The sequence below is a fragment of the Truncatella angustata genome (assembly GCF_020726525.1).
Source record: "Truncatella angustata strain MPI-SDFR-AT-0073 chromosome Unknown BKA67scaffold_8, whole genome shotgun sequence".
Classification (NCBI taxonomy): Eukaryota; Fungi; Ascomycota; class Sordariomycetes; order Amphisphaeriales; family Sporocadaceae; genus Truncatella; species Truncatella angustata.
In genome coordinates, this window is record NW_025763388.1 from 526355 (window position 1) to 540499 (window position 14145).

Consider the following 14145-nt stretch of genomic DNA (forward strand, 5'->3'; position numbering starts at 1 on the left):
CTTCATCAATCTTCTTATCACGTGCAAGGCCCTTTTGGTCGGTGCCAGCATAGAGCAACCATGATTCGAGGCTTTGGATTTCTGCTACAACGCTCTTGGTGATATCCTTATGAGTTGACGCAAGACTTTCTGTAATGGAACCGGGATGGACGACTTGCGCTTTGAGCTCTGCCACTTTGTCAGCCAAGGAGCTCAGTTTGCTGTCACATTCGTTGACTGCTTGTTCGGAGTCCTTCGAACGACCTTGCTGCTCTTCCACAGCCTCGAGAATTTTGGTGTTCTGGACTTCGAGACTCCGAAGTACCTCGGTGTTGACCCGGTGGGACTCTTCGAGCTCACTTCTAACTATTTTACTCGACTCCCTCTCCTGATTTAGCTCTTGCTGTCGTCCTCCGAGATCTGCCTTCAGAATCTCGATCGTGTTCTCTACTGAAAACAGTCAGCTCTGTCGACCACAACTATAATTCACAAATGACCTACATTCAGCAATCTTCAGGCGTGCATGTGTCGCAACGTCATTCACATGCTTTTGAAGGGTCTGCCGAGTTGACTCTGACTGGTCGAGTACTGCATTCATGGAATTCTCTCTCGACCTCTCGGAAGCTTGTTGCTCGGTTTGAAGCTGATGAACAATATGCTTGATATTCTGCTTCGATTTGGTGTATAGTTGTTGTTGCTCTACAAGAGCCCTGTTCAACCCGTCTTTGTATTCTCGGCATTTGCTACGCAGCTCAACAATCCTCGCATCTTGGGTATCAAAGTTCTTCTTCTGAGTATTGAGTGAAGCATGAAGCTCGGTATTCTCGGCTTCTAGCTTATGAATAACTTCATTTTGAGCAACCTCTGCAGTCTCAAACTGCTCGATGGTTTGTTCATATTCCTCAATATAGCCCTCCAAACGATTGATTTTTGCTTCAAGCTTCTCCAGATACTCGTGCTCACGGCTGAAGTATCCGTTCCACGAATTTGCCAGAATCATCCGTTCCTGGCGTACAGTCCGCCTCAAAGGACTAAGAGGAGTTTGTGCAGTTGGTCTCGGTAATGGGTTCGGGAATCTACGCTTCGAGATGTTTGATTCCCGGGAAATGGGCCGCAGGCAGCGTTCTTCGGCCTGCGTTGTTTCTGATGATCGATTTGGAAGTTTTCGTTTCATCTCCTTGAGATTACCTTTCCCGCCTCGGCGCTGGGGACGTGTCCGTTTGACTGGAGGCGTGAATGATAGGTCTGTCACCACACTTGCTATTGGGCTAGGGGATTTGTTCTTAGCCCCTTCAGGTCGAAACCGAGGCTCGCCACTTACCGGGTGGCTAATCTGCTGACTTATCTTGGGATCAGGAGGTGCCACATCATCCTTGTGTTGAATAGAACGTTGAGTTTGGTCAGTACACTCGTATCGGAGGGGCTGTAGAGCACTTTTGGGGTTCTGCTGTAGGCCAAATTTGATAGCAACTTCATCTGGCTTTGACGTGTGCTGGGAGGAGATATTCGTCCGAAATTCCGCCGACGAACGCAAATAAGTTTCCTTCCCAATGAGTTGTGGAGACATATCAGCCACTTGATTTCCTGATGCCGACGGGTGATGCGTCGATAGTAACTCCAGTTGGTTTTCGTCATTGTTAGCCGAAAGAACATCAGCTGTATCGTCAATGATACTTTGACCATGGCTCAATATTTCTTGCTCATTGTGCTCCATTGTCTCGTCTTCGAAGTTGTGTCGCACAACGTCGACCTCCTCGAGTGTACCGGTCGAGTCGCCATCATTCTCGTTGTATCCATTATGATCATCTTGTCTGTGAAATTCGACCAGTACAGTCCTACGATGCGACGCGTCGTCTTGTTCAATAGAATTTAACGAATCGTACATGAAATAAGACCGTTTCGGACTTTGAGCTGCTTCAATTTGACGGCCTTCGATATGGTCAGATTCTCCCCTATCAGACGAATTCTGAGTACTACGAAGTGAACTAGATGTAGGTTCGATCGCCGGTATTCCCGCTTGGGAGCGTTGGTGATATGAAATGATTGGATCCCTTGCCACTAATGCTGATGAAGCATTTTGAGCCAATGTAGAAGCCGGATTGTGTCTTTGAGAGTGTTTGCTTGTTGCTCCTGAGGCGCCAGTACGCCGTGCTTCTGAGTTGGACGGAGCTAGGCTGTTTGGCTGGAATTGGAAGCCAGTCTGAATCTCCTCAATTGACTCAGTCTGGTGAGTAAACAGTCTGTTAAGCTCACCATCAGGCTGTCCCTCTGATGCATGCTCTGGCTTGGTCCGTGGGACCGGGGGAAGAAGCTCACCACCCGGTCCTGAGGGCTGTGCCTCGGGCTGGTCATGTTGCGACTGAGATGATTGCAGCATGTCCGGGGCTGTAGACCCAGAGTGTGTGTGTGTCAGTGAGTGGTCTCCGGGAAGCCATGCCTTTTTCAATGTCGGTTTGGATTGCGACTGAGAAGGTGCCATCAATTGGGATACATTAGCCCAAGAGTTCTGGGTAATAGGGTAGGACGCCATCATAAAGGCTCTTAAATGAAGTCCAGCAGAGAAACAAGTGCAAACGGCAGGAAGAGAGAAAGAAGAAGGGGTGGGGGAAAAGGCGGACCGAAAGAAGCAACAGTCTGAAGATGACGGAGACTGATGTTGTGAGGCTCATCAAGGTCTTCTCTGATCTCGAAGAGTGCTCATTCAGTCGCTTTGGTAGAGGTTTACGACCGCGAATAATGGTTTTGAAGATGTATAAATATTGAGGCACTGCCAAAAAGCTGAATCTTTTCTTTCCCGAGACGGTCAACCACGCCCATTGGACAAATACGCTTTCCTTTTCAAAGTGAAAGAACGATCACCGGCGTCTCAACAACAACACCAAATTTTGGAAACAGGACGGTGCGCCTTCCCTTTTGAACACATCTACGATACAACGGCAGCTTCATCTGCATAAATGCGCCAATTCCCATCAACCAGAACTTGCGAACTTATTTTACGCATTTAGTAGAAAATCATAGTTAGTTCAACTGTATTGGTTTTTATTTGGGAATCACTATGGTATTGAATACCTGGACGCTGTCGAGCACAGAGTCAAGCACTTTTGCCACACCGTCCATATGTTGGCGAGAAGTGTTTACAATGCCAATGTTGATTTGCTTGCCTGAAGACAAGACAGAGAAGGTTACTGACAAACTTGCGGTAATTTAATAACATCATCTAATTGTGGTAGTCTGAAGCAGTCACGTATAATCATAGACGTAGTGGTGGCTTGCCGGGCCTACATCCATTGAGACATCTCTCTCGATCTCAATTAGGCATAGAGATGTTCTCTCACGTGGAATTACAGCTCAGAAGTTTGGCTGATTATGTCCGTGTAATTAGCCGGTGGGTCAATCCTATTATGGACGTCCGGCCTCGTTTGATCTTGTCTAATATCGGATGTCAATATGAGAGTGCGGGCCAATGCTGTTTCGAACCACGAATAAGTGGGCTCTGGATCAGTGTACCTGGCCACACATGCAACAACCGCCGAGCTAACGTGGATCCCACATGGGTCGATGCACTATACAGCATTCAGGCTCAAGCTGTGAGATATTTGCTGATATACTGTACTCTAGTTTCGTGGGAAAACCCCACCAGGAAGTATTTCCGCAACGAAATTCTATTGTTTCGAAACTTTATTCGAATTGGTAAGAAAGCCACGAGGACAAATTTGCAGTATGCTGTACCGATAACTGCCATTGCATGTTTGACTTTCACAATTGTAAGATAGTAGGTTCTGCACTAGTCTCGACGTAAAAACGGTACCGACGTAAGGTTTCATGAAGATGCTTCACCATCACCACTCGGCAGCTTGTATGGCGCATAGTAGTCTATGTGCATTAACTGGGAAGTAATTTTCCATGTTAAGTATTGAGCACGAGCAGTCGGAAAACACTAGGTAGGAATTTCAACCCTTCTCGAGAGCTTTGAAATGAGAAGACGTAGCCAGCTACGCATGAGAGGCAATCACTCGTCATGCCTCGACATCAATTCTTGGGGTAAAGAAGAGTTGTTCATTTTGGATCGCTTTCACTGGCCAGTTTGGTATAACTAGTCAAACGGAAATTGCCTATCAAAAATACTCGCAGGGTAAGAACCGAAGACTGTTAAGATCGAATAAAGTGATGGGTAGTCTATGTCGGATGTATGATAGATAGTGGCGATAATGGCATCCGACAACATTCGAGGTGCTCGACTGGGTGATCACACTTGAGATCACAACTGGTAGCTATACCGTCAGAATGTGGTGTCATTCTGTCGAGTCATAGTGACACACTATCTTAAGTCTCAACTTGACAATCAATCATGCAGTAAGTATACTTGCGTGCACGATACCCGGGAATCACTCGGCCTCGAATGCTCTATCGAGAACCTCATTGCCGGCGCCAAGTAGCTTGTGTGTGCAGACAAGTATCGTAGCGTCCAATATGATGTATTGTAGCCCAATGGCGACTGGTACCTTTTGCAGGCCTGGTCATGAGATTCGTGTGAAATCTCCGGAAACAAGCTTGTGCATATAGATTGATGTTGATAACGAACCGCTCTTTGCAACCTGCGAGGCCTGGCGAGGGGGAGACGGCACCCAAGGGCACCCAACCGCTTGCGTGATCGACATCTGTAAAGCTTATTCGCCCCGAGTTGGATGGGCCATTTCCAAAATTTGACACCAGTGGTTCGACCCGACGAAAACCTTTGGCAAGTTGAGAAGGGCCAATGATAGAAAACCTGTAACATCCACCAATGCGCGTCTTATGTTCTGCTAGGTTATGTCATTGTCGGGATACGCCGTTACTCGTGGTGGTCCGCTGCCAACTTGGGAGGTTCTTCATCGACATATGTCAAGCCTGTTCGCAGACAAGAACATCTGGAAGAGGAAAGAAAATTCTTGGCAGCTTGGCAGTTTGGCGACATGGCGCTTTAAATCAAGGGGGACAAGCGTCACATGCTGACATTACTTGGACTTGACTAGCATGTTTATCCTCTCTTTGCATGATGCAACTTGATGGATGCGACATCGCAAATGCAAACGCGGGGCCGCTGTGTATACCGCCTCTGAGATCGGGATCTGATTCCTGGAGCGGAAATGACGCCGGATTTTAGATTATGTACAAGCCTACCAAATGGAAACCACTCTCGGAATCATCGCCAACAGAAGACTAGTTCTCAACACCTCCCCGTGTTGACATAATCTCTGTTTCCCGCTTTCTCTATCATTGGGATCCATTGTAGCAATTGCTTCGTAGTAACTGCACTGGAAATCAGGTCAGGAGGAGGTATCTAAGTCGCAGACCGATGCAAAGAAAGGATTTGGCGGCTATGATCCAACTAACCCCTGCGATTACTGTATGAGGTGGAGGCCTAGATTGTGCATCATGTGCCGTCCAATCTCCCAGCGCACTAATGGGTGCTTCTCCAGCTTCATGCATGTTACCCACACAACTTTCCATCTGCACTTCCTTTGTTGATAGGTCCTGTACCGCTACGATAATTCTATTGATTGGTTTGCGTCGCTGAAGATAACTCTACTGATTGGTTTGCATCTTCAATGATAGCCGAGAATGACCTGCATCAACCACCCAGTAGCCATCATGTCCCTGTGGCACTCGCCCAGTCCCGCACAGCCAGAAACGATCTTCGCGACTGCCTAAACAGGAAGGCAAAGGAGTCGGGAGAGCAGGCCAGTTGGTCAACTGAAGTTCCCAAATGCCGCGCCAAGTCAATAGGGTACTTGCTGGTATAAAAACCATGAGGCTTCGGCCTCATCTATCTTGAGCCTTGGCATTTCCTGGGCATTGGCACCATATGATATGGATGCCTTTTTTCCGAATAGCAATTGGGTCACGTTGTCGGTGGTGTTGATCGCCCAGATGAGGCTCAGGATATGTACGGTGGCACCACATTAGCGCTATCATTCGGCTCTCTGAGCAAAAGCCGGAATTCGAGGCCCGGAGTAAGTGCGATGAGACGCTGCGAGAGAGATCAATCTCCAAGACAGGAAAGCTTACTCTGTCTTAGGCTTCTCAGCTATTATTTTTCCGATGGATCCGGCCTCCAGCAGTTGCAGCGGTCCTTTCCATGGCCAGTCTCCTACACAGAGCACAATGAATACATCCTGTCAAAAATAGATCCACGTTTACACGGACCGAAACCTTTTCCAGGGTCCCAAATAAGTCCATCGAAGGAGTCCAGATGGAAGCCACAAGCGTATAGTACACCGCTATTGGCGGGGGTGGTTTCCAGGGCTCCACCGTCTCCGTCTTCTAGGGGTATACCAACCTCAACTGTTCCAGGCAATTGCACGGCGGACCTGAGCAAAACAGTCCTCTCATTCTACAATGTAGGAAGACGCTTGGGCCCTCAAGGTTCTCAAAATAGCATGCATCCAGCATGCATCGTACCTTCGCCGGCCCCGGGTACCATGCAGCATTGACACTACAACAGTGTGTGCCCTCCATATCTTAGGATGATGGACGATGTACCTGACAAATTCGGATAGGCACCCCAGATGTGTCAGCCAATCACATACACGTGCAGCACAAAGAGATGCCTCGACGTTCGAAATGACATTCTACGCCTGTATAGACGGCATACCAAAGCCAAGAGCCTCAGAGCGGCTACCGGCAAGCTGACTTGGTGGGTCCACGATAAGATTTGGTCGCCGTTGACTGAAGCTCCTTCCCAAAGTTTTGATCTTGGTAACATCGCAACTCTCATTCTTGTGTTTCTGCATCTCTGGGCGGTCTCTAGAGCTATTGCGACATCAAGGTAAGTGTTAGACACAGGTGTTCATGCGTCTTTGGTCTTGTCATTGTAGTACTGCAACGTACATCTGACTGCTTGCGAGTGGCGCCTGGAAGCCATATCAGGACTAATACGATGCAAGGTTCGAGGATCCCATGGTATAGTATAGTAGAGAACAATATCGGAAGTAGCTCAGCATGTCGGGCTGCTATGCTGTTCATCAAGTGGCGCTACTGTAAGAGCTCCCATGCCTACCATTCGCTAGAGCTATAGTTTCCCGGCTGTGCATAGGGCTTGGCGACCTCCCGGTCTGTTCCTGATGAGGAAGGCGTCGACACCATGCAAGTGTTTAACGAACAATGACTGCGGAACAGTTAAAATGATTCTGATATATAAACATCTTCATTGTCTCAGTAATCGTAGACTTTTCTATCCAAGCATCGCTCTCAAAGCTTCGACATCGTTTGCTCTGCATCAATACTTCTCTTCCAAGGTCAACACTCCAAAATGAAGGCTGCCGCTATCCTCTCTCTCTTGCCTTTGGCTCTCGCAGCCCCGGCCACCAAGCGTGCCGGTGGCCCTGCTCCTGTTTTGACACCCCGCGATGCCGGCGACAAAGTCATTGCTGGTCAGTACATCGTCAAGATGAAGGAAGGCATGAGCACCGCTACTGTCGACGATGTCTCAAACCTCTTTGAGGGTGACGCCGTCCATACCTGGACGAAGGGCTCCTTCAAGGGATTTGCTGCCAAGTTGAACGACGCTGATCTTGATGCTATCGCCAACCACCCTGATGTAAGTCTTGGAGGTTCTAACAGTGATCAACGACTAATTTTCTATTCAGGTTGAGTACATTGAGAAAGACGCTGTTGTCACCATCAACACCTACGTCAGCCAGTCCAGCCCGCCCTGGGGTATTGGTCGTATCTCCCACACTGCGTTGACGACTACCCCCTACACCTACGATGACAGTGCCGGTACTGGTGTTTGTGCCTACGTCATTGACACCGGCATCTTGACCACTCACACCCAGTTCTCGGGCCGTGCTACATTCCTCGCCAACTACGCTGGTGATGGCTCCAACACTGATGGCAACGGACACGGTACTCACGTCGCTGGTACTATTGGAGGATCCACTTATGGTGTGGCCAAGAAAGTCAGCCTCTACGCTGTTAAGGTCCTCAACGCCTCAGGCTCCGGTACCAACTCAGGTGTCATTTCCGGCATTAACTATGTCGCTACCGACTCCAAGACCCGAAGCTGCCCCAACGGTGCCGTTGCCAACATGTCCCTCGGTGGATCCAAGTCAACTGCTGTCAACAGCGCCGCTGCCGCCTTGGTTAACGCTGGTGTCTTCTTGGCTGTCGCCGCCGGAAACGACGGTGCTAATGCGGCCAACTACTCCCCTGCCTCCGAGCCCACTGCCTGCACTGTTGGTGCCACCACCTCCGCCGATGCACTCGCCTCGTACTCCAACTACGGTGCTGTGGTTGACATTCTCGCTCCCGGCTCTAGCATTCTGTCTTCTTGGATCGGCTCCACCTCTGCGACCAACACCATCTCTGGTACCTCCATGGCCTCTCCCCACATCGCTGGTCTCGGCGCTTACTTCCTGTCTCTGAACGGAGCTAAGACCCCGGCTGCTCTGTGCACCTACATTCAGAGTGTTTCTACCAAGAGCAAGATCACTGGTGTTCCTTCTGGCACCAACAACTACCTCGCCTTCAACGGCAACCCCAGTGGTTAAATTATTTCTGTCGAAACAGGATAATCTGTCGCTCAAGCAACCAAGAAGCAAATGCTTCTTCAGCAACGGGTTTGGTGTAGAACCAACGGAACAAGTCTCTCCTAATGTTTGTACATAGTCACTTGTTAGTCTTTAGTCTGCATCAATTGTACCTTGGACACCACAGATATGAATTCATCAGATGCCCTATAACTCGTGAAAATCTCCTTTATCTTACGAACAGTGACATTAGATAACTATGTCAAATATCCTATGATCTCTGAACAACGTTTGAACTGATCCGTAAGAGCAGTGGAGCAATGGATCCGCTTAGACCCATAGTAGTGGCACGAGCAGCATATAACGAGCCGTATGCTCCTTTTCACTCTTTTTCTTCCTTTGGTAGACAGACATAATTATCACTATATTTGGATTTATACGTTGAAGCATAATTCACGTAGTCCTGTGCTCTATTGCTTAGTGTGATCTCCGCGTATGTGACCAGGGGTGCTCTCCTAAGTGCCACAATAACATATTGTCCAAGCCGGTTTCTCTCTTTCTCTTGAAAAAGAACGACAAGTAATGCTAATCATATTAAGGTGTTTCACCTTCTGAAATGTTTGATTTGGAGAGCTGTGGTAGGCCTAGGCAGCGTAATCTCTGGCAGCAGGCTGGCATTGCAATTCTTGCCGTCGTTGGGGGGTTGCTTTGGCGTGATCACTATTTCAACCGGGACAAAGAGGCCGAGGAACGTGCTGGATTTTGGTTCAAGCTTTCAATCGAAGGTTGAAGTCAAGGATCTGAGTGACTAGTGGCTTGGGTATGGGAAGGGGTTTGCCAAACTGGTAGCCCGGAGGGATACCCGGAGGGATAAAGGGGAGGACTATAAGTCTATAAAGGAAACGAATTCCTCAGGGCGTGTATCGCCGCTGAACACCCAGGCTCAAGTCCTCAACTTACGTTCTCTGAATTGCAGCAAACCTATCTGAATAGTGTACGGGGGTTGGTCCTAAAATTAGCGTGACACTTTACTTGCTAACTTACAACGATATAAGGGGCTGAAAAGGCAACCTGCTGAAAATTTGGCGTGACCGATATGATGGTGGACTCCATCTCCGTTATGCCGATGGACTGCCACATTACAGCAAATGATATTCAGCCATGCCTGTGATGCTAAGGTGCGCAGCCATTCTTTCGTAAAGTAATTACTCATCGTTTCGCTAGCAATAGCGGCGTGACAAAGACGGGCCGCCGTCTTTGCGCGTGCAATCAATCAAAGCTTGCTGGAGTAGTCAATCTTGACTTGTGCGCCATCCTCAGGGAGATATTACACCAGTTGCCATAGAAAAGCCGAAATAGACGCCCGTTAGTCATGGCTTAGCCTTCTCTTCTTTGCCGTGGGTTAATACCCGGATGTTATATTGCTCAGCATGGTTGTCAAATATTAAAGGGGGCAGGTTTTCAAAGCCTGTGTAATGTCAATAGGGGCATCTCGGCGGGCGTCAGGCACAAGTGGGGTATTTGAGTGCCTCAGGTAAGGAATGATCTGTCAGCACAGCACAAACAAACACATCACACGAAGATTCCTCTTCACACATTTCTAGAGGTTCAACCAAACAGCTTGATTTTAAATATACCATGGCATCTTCGGGAACGCGCGCTTCCTGCGACAACTGTCATAATCAGAAGCTGAAATGCATCCGCGATCCTTCCGATGGAAAGTGTCGAAGGTGCTTACGACTGGATAAGTCATGCAACCATTCGCGAGCTGGGAGGTCTGGCAGACCCAGGAGGCTTCAGTCGTCGACCTCAATGGCAAGCATAACACCTGCCTCATCACTATCTGTGTCGGATGGTGTTTCGGAAACGCCTGCAACCCCCCATGCTTGCCGCTTAACATCGATTTCAGCTCTTACAGACATCTTGGACTTCAATGATGGTTCCAATCCCGAAATATTCACTGCCGATGATATGATTCTCGTCGGGAGTGGTCCAATGCCTGAATCGGGGTTCCTTGTGCAGTCTAATGCGGACCAAACAATTAAACTGGCCGACGTGGCCACGGAGCCCGTCATTTTCACGAGGCTATCCGAGATCAACAACCGATTGCAAAATTGCAACGCCAGAATAGAGAATCTGAACTCGCCCATCAAACTCAACTTATTTAGCTCTCACGATTCTCTCATCAATCTGGATAAGGGCGTCACTCTAGTCGAGTCCCTTCTTGTTATCGGTCAAAGCTATCTCAACATCTTACTCGAGCTGAAAACAACCGCGGAGCGTCCATACGATTTGAATATCTCTGCAGCACATAATATCGAAGCTATTGATCTGGCTCTAAGCTCCGAAGGGTCGCACGGCGAAGGCGAAAGCTCGCAACAGCAACATTTGGATCTACTGACCGAAAGTCTGTTTCCAACAACTTTTTACACCAGGGTGTTGGATTCGTCAACATCTCTGATGGTCATTGGAATCTACGTTCAATTGACAACCCTATGGGACCTCATGGCTTCCCTGGCGATCAGCGAAATGCATGGGGGAACCAGCATGTTGGACCTTGGACCGGCAGAGGGACTACGATTTGGTGCATATGCCATGGATGACGGCCCAATGCAGGCCTTGGTTTATATACAGATGGTGACGAGATTACTCACCCAGCTCGACCGGCAACTAGGTCTGTCCCCAACCGATGAACTGCACCATCAGTTACAGAACCATGAAGCTCTCCTTCGGCCACGGCACATCCAACTCCTTCATACTGAGCTGAGTGATGATCAGTACCAAGGTTCAAAACGAGAACGATTGAAACAGTCTTTGAGCATTACGAAGATCATTATGGAAACTTGCGGATGAGTCCGATTTCCTCTATTCTTGGATAAATACTGTTGCGCCGTTGGAGAACCGTGCCGTGTTGAATAACATGACGTTCTCACCATAGGGACCACCTTTCGGTGGAGAGTAGAAGTAAATCACCATTATATCCGAAGACGCCAACTTGGCAGGGCAATATATGACGATGCATGTACCCGTCATAGAAATTTTTTTGGCGGAAATGATCAATAATGCATTTATAGCAACTTGGTATAGGACAAATACTTGAGATGTCTCGATGACTAATGAATTTCTGCTGAAGATCAGGGGTGCTATTATAATCCACACAGCCGAGTAGATATACAACCCACTGTTGATCGCAAGCGGTGCAAGTAAGAATCGCTGCTACGACCGGTTGAGATCGACGGAAAAATCAGAGCTCAGGGGGTCAAAAAGCTATGAGGGATCATTCCTTGTTCTCGTATGAGGCTATGGCCGTGACTGTTTTGCTGGAAGTTCTTCATTTCGAAACCGCCGGGACGGCGTCAACAGTAGCTGGTGCTTCCTTCGGCGTGGTAGCCTCGGCATCGCCTTCTTTCTTGCCCCTCTCCATGCCGAAGTCGGTGTTAAGGTCTGTTCGAAGCTTAATCTCTTTCTCGATGAAGACCAGCAAAAATGAGACCCCTGAGAAGACGATACCAATCTGCCAGACCTGCTTGAGAGCGTCCGTGTAGATGCCGACAATCTCATTCCTTGTGACCTCAGAGAACGAGTTAATGAAGTCGGCAACGGCGAACTGGTAAGCATCGCCGTGACTGAAGATTGCCGCTACTTCTGGGTCCGTGATAAGGTGTGCCAATTGGCCGAAGCGATTGTTGAAGACAGCAGCTGGAATGGCGACGCCCCAGATAGCACCGAAGCTGCGGATGAAGGACCAAGCGGCGGTGATGGTGGCCTGGTCTTTCTCCTCCAGCGGCGCTTGGCATGCGGGAAGCAAGGTATTCAACACGAAACCCGAACCGCCGGCGGTAATCATCTGGAAGACGACAATTTGTGCCAGGGGGGTGTCTTTGTCAAAGAGAACAAAGAGTCCAACGCCGAGGGTGAAGATACCGAAGCCGATAAGGTGAAGAGGCTTGTAGCGGCCAAACTTGGCAAGAAGTACAACCGCGACGGCAGCGCCTGGCACACCGATTACAATGGCTGGTAGAAGCAGAATGCCGGATCTGGCAGGGGAGGCTGCAATTTTATCAGCCGCGAATCAAGTGAAAAGCACCGTGAAGCAGGGGGTGCGATGGCTCTTACCTCCTAGTATAGCTTGGAAATACACAGGTAGGAAGAACATAGTCCAGAATAAAAGGGCAGAGTTGAAAAAAGTTACAACGAAGACGGTCGACGAGGTTCGGTTGGCAAAAAGGCGTGGCGGTATAACGGGCTCCCTAGCTCGGCCAAGTGCCTCGTAAACCATGAATAATACAAGACCCAAGAGCCCAACGATGAGCGGGGCAAGAATTTGACCTGACTTCCAGGGATTCCTTGCACCTCCATATGTCAAGGCGTACAGAATTGCTATCGTGGAGATAATTAAAATCGAGTTACCAATGTAATCAACGCGACGGAGCTTCTGCATAAATGGCATCTCCTTGTTGTATTTGACATGGAGGAAAGCGAAGATCATGGCCATAGAAGCTCCTCCAACCTGTGCTATGTCAGTCGAGTATGTGGTTGAACGAAAGTTGAGAAAGGAGGTACTCACAGGAAGGTTGATCCAGAAGACCCAGCGCCAGGTAGTAGTTTCGACGAATGCGCCGCCGACATAAGGGCCGACGGCCATTCCGACGAAATACACAACGAGGACGAATGCCATGTAGTTGCCACGCTCTCTCAAAGGAACAAGATCGGATATGATGACATCGATAATCAAGTTAATGCCTCCACTGCCCATACCTTGGATGGCTCGCCCGGCGATAAGGGTCGCGCCATTTGAAGCGCCTCCAGCGATACCACTACCCAACGTGAATAGGGCTACGATAAGCATAGTAACCCATCGCCGACCGAAGATGTTGGCCATCTGTCCAAAGAGAGGCTGAACGGCGGCGCTGGCGGAACCGAATGGGTTAGTCTTGAATAAGAACGAGGCCGGCACCAGCAGCGGCACAGCATAGAACCACGTACCTAGTCAAGAAGAACACATTGGTGACCCAAATATAGTTCTCCCCTAGATCGAGCTCGGCAATGATGTAAGGGAGCGAAGTTGTAACGACTGTGTTCTCCAAAGCACTCAGAAGACCGATGACGCACTGTGATGCATGGTAGATCAGCAATCGAAGGACAATGGCGAGTCTGCATGGAGCTGGAACATGCATACGAGAGTAGCGATGATGGCCCAGAATCGGGGTCCGCGTTCAAAAGTGGGAGCGCTCCCATCTTTTGCGACAACATCGTCCGTCTGTTCCGGCTCAGAGGTGGTGTCGGTGCCATTCTTATCCAGGTTGTGGTGGTTTTGGCTGTGGATTGAATCGGACACGTCTCGAGCTTCCACAGAAGGAGGCTCTTTGAGTGAATATTCCGCGGTAATAGATGCAGCCATGACGGAAGAATAGTAGACGACGAGGTGGACAGGTGAGGTTGGGATTCAGAAAAAAGATGCGTGACGAAAGCCGATGGCATTCACTACTGCGCTTATCGTGGCTCTCGTTTTCTGTTCGTTTGATTTTATGGATTGCTTGGTTCGAAAGGTGGCGTTGACGTTATGAATGTCTTCCTATTCGGAGGATAAACTGATTCGGAGGGTTGTTGGCGGTTCGGATGGTTTGTTTTCTGTGCGCCGCCAAGACACCATCAT

At 48.9% G+C, this 14145-nt stretch overlaps 3 protein-coding genes across 3 annotated transcripts; 2 read left to right on the forward strand and 1 right to left on the reverse strand.

Annotated features, from left to right (window-relative positions):
* Positions 1-7270: 7270 nt before the first annotated feature.
* On the forward strand, positions 7271-8510 carry BKA67DRAFT_539341 (peptidase S8/S53 domain-containing protein; the record flags this gene model as incomplete). The annotated part of the gene is made up of 2 exons (XM_046100617.1): positions 7271-7558; positions 7608-8510. The coding sequence occupies 2 exons, from the start codon at positions 7271-7273 to the stop codon at positions 8508-8510; spliced, it is 1191 nt and encodes a 396-aa protein (XP_045953992.1).
* A 1529-nt stretch (positions 8511-10039) lies between these two features.
* Positions 10040-11348, forward strand: BKA67DRAFT_388085 (uncharacterized protein). Its single transcript, XM_046096598.1, has one exon. The coding sequence runs from the start codon at positions 10128-10130 to the stop codon at positions 11340-11342; it is 1215 nt and encodes a 404-aa protein (XP_045953993.1). The 5' UTR covers positions 10040-10127; the 3' UTR covers positions 11343-11348.
* A 472-nt stretch (positions 11349-11820) lies between these two features.
* Positions 11821-13890, reverse strand: BKA67DRAFT_662270 (DNA repair protein RAD50; the record flags this gene model as incomplete). The annotated part of the gene is made up of 5 exons (XM_046107965.1): positions 11821-12539; positions 12606-12999; positions 13057-13399; positions 13476-13600; positions 13669-13890. 5 exons carry the CDS (start codon positions 13888-13890, stop codon positions 11821-11823), a joined length of 1803 nt encoding a protein of 600 aa, XP_045953994.1.
* Positions 13891-14145: the final 255 nt, after the last annotated feature.